The 2341-nt window shown below is 48.0% G+C and overlaps 1 protein-coding gene across 1 annotated transcript; it reads left to right on the top strand.

Moving 5' to 3' along the window:
- Nucleotides 1-289: 289 nt before the first annotated feature.
- DACRYDRAFT_110880 (uncharacterized protein) lies at nucleotides 290-1191 on the top strand (the record flags this gene model as incomplete). Its single annotated transcript, XM_040769140.1, has 2 exons — nucleotides 290-363; nucleotides 1086-1191. 2 exons carry the CDS (start codon nucleotides 290-292, stop codon nucleotides 1189-1191), a joined length of 180 nt encoding a protein of 59 aa, XP_040625333.1.
- Between the last annotated feature and the right edge of the window lie 1150 nt (nucleotides 1192-2341).

Here is a 2341-nt window from a genome sequence, read left to right as displayed (position 1 = left end):
GACTCTTGGCACTCTTAGGTGAGCAGACTTAGTCAGCCTGTGTTGCCCTAACACCTCCCCATGAGTGCTCCAACACCAGCTGTGGGAGGAAGACCAGTGAATTCCTCCTGGGTCACAGGAGGGCTTGGAGGGTGTGCACGCTGCCAGGTAATGCTGAGCAGAAGGAATCCTTTCATCCATTGGGCAGGCCTGTCATGGTTCTGATTCAAGCAGCTCAGTGGTCTGCCACAGGTCAGGTGCTTGCCCCAGCTGATGGGAGATTCATACTGTTCCAGAACCAGGTCCAGCGATGGCAGCAGTGGAGGTGAAGGGGAGCTGGCTGCAGCTGCCTGCTCCCCAGGAGAGCTGGAGCTTTGGAACTGCGTGAGTGCAGGTTATGTAGGTCTTTGATGCATCTGTCTTTCCTTTGTGTTGAATTTTACCCATGGTGGTGGGACTAGTGAAAGAAGGGAGTTTGTGTCATGAGTGCTCAACAGTCAAAAGTTTGAATTTTTGTGCACAGCCACTAGGGTTTTTGAACACAATGAAGAATGCTGATGGTGAATGGGTGTTATTATAACCTTTCAATTGCAACTGTGTAAGAAGTAGGAAGCTATGATGAGTGACAGTATCATGTTGTCATTGTCTCTTTTTACTGCATCCCAGTCTAGCCTTACCTTCCTTGTGTACACATGTACTGCATACCCACAATGCACAGAGGTATCCCCGTCAAGCACCTTTCCATATCTCCAATGTGTTCCCTCAGTGCCCTTTGCCCCTTGAAGGAATTGACCAAGAAGGATATGACAAGATTGAGCAGGTGACTGGACTAGATGTGCTCAGTGTGAGAATGGTTGTCTTACTTGCAAGGGATGACATATTCAATGATGATAGATTATATAATTGTACTTCCTTCTCACCTAATTGCCCCCACTCACCTTGTCAGTCCTCACCTCTACTCCTCTCCCACCAAGAGAATCCACTTTCTGTCTATGTATTCTCATTCCAAAATCAGAGCATGAGTACACTTCACACCCACTAAGCCTCACTAACACCCAATCAGGTGATCCTCTCCTCACCCATCAATTACTCACATTTGCACTCAGTCCCCCAAATGCACAAGACTCAATCCCACAAGCAGGCCTCCATCTCCTTGCCAATAAGCAGCTCAACCTCTCTCAATCAAGTTTGATGCTCTCCTCTCAAGGCTAGAGGATGCACAGTACTGGCCTGTCTTGTTCCTCAAAGCACTGCACACCTATGCTCATGGGCTACATCTTTGTGCTCTACCACCATCACTGCACGAGCATGAATGCTGTTCCCAAATGGCTGAGCTGAGGGAAGAATGGATGGAAGGAGATCAAGCATCAGGGGGAGGGTAAACACTGGGTTCATGGTGTGGGAGAGGGAGAAGTGAGCAAGTGGGTCAATCTGAGGAAGAGGGTTCTGAAGGAGGCAAGGAGGAAGGAGGTGAGTGGACAGAATGGGTTGAAAAAGGTAGAGGACCTAGGGAGAGTGTAGTGGGTTATTGGAGTAGGGTTGGGTATCTTGAGAAGCATCTCTGCTGGTAAGATGCCCAGCATCAGGTGAGGAGGAGGTGATGCAGGCAGGGTACCATAGGTTATTGAAGCCACCTCATTGGAAATAGCACCCTTGGTAGCTGTCATGAACTGAAGAGTGGGGGAGAAGGAAAGCAGGAGTACAAGAGATGAAGAAAGACTGGTGTGTCACAATGTGCAATGCCCAGCAAATTTTCATGTCCTAGTATGGCTGAATGCTGGTCGTTTGCTCCTAGGCAGTCTATGGGCTGAGGGTGACACTGTGTAGTGTTCTTAGAAGCAATCCTGGGGGTAATTGATGGTATTGACTTTTTCAAAGACAAGAAGACAGGATGGAGGGAAGACAAGGGGCAATGATAGAGTGTTTGGGCTCATCGCTCAAGTTGGTGACACCCAGTTCAGAGGTATCCTCATCAGAATGGCCCTCCCTCTCCATGCAGTGATTCTGGTGACTCTGCCTCTGAATTGGGGCCTGGCTTTTGAATTGCAGACATCATATTTGATGGAGGCATCCTTGCCACTCTGCATCTTCCACCTTGCTCCCTTTCTTCCCCCCCCTCAAACAATACACAACACATTTTAAGCTGTACAAGGTTGTATATCTCGCAATACTCCTGCATTGTGCAGGTAATTGATGTCAAGGTTCATGAATTAATTGTAAGCATCAGCATGGAAGAGACATTGTAGGTACCACTCCCATGCCTCTAATGAAAAACACTAATAAGACAGCCATCTCAATGTTGGTGACAGTGACAACTACATCACCATCACACTCTATCCATCCCTCACTTCACTTCTTTGGT

The sequence above is a fragment of the Dacryopinax primogenitus genome (genome assembly GCF_000292625.1).
Source record: "Dacryopinax primogenitus strain DJM-731 SS1 chromosome Unknown DACRYscaffold_19, whole genome shotgun sequence".
NCBI classification, from domain to species: Eukaryota; Fungi; Basidiomycota; class Dacrymycetes; order Dacrymycetales; family Dacrymycetaceae; genus Dacryopinax; species Dacryopinax primogenitus.
This window is presented reverse-complemented; position numbering and strand designations above follow the sequence as displayed.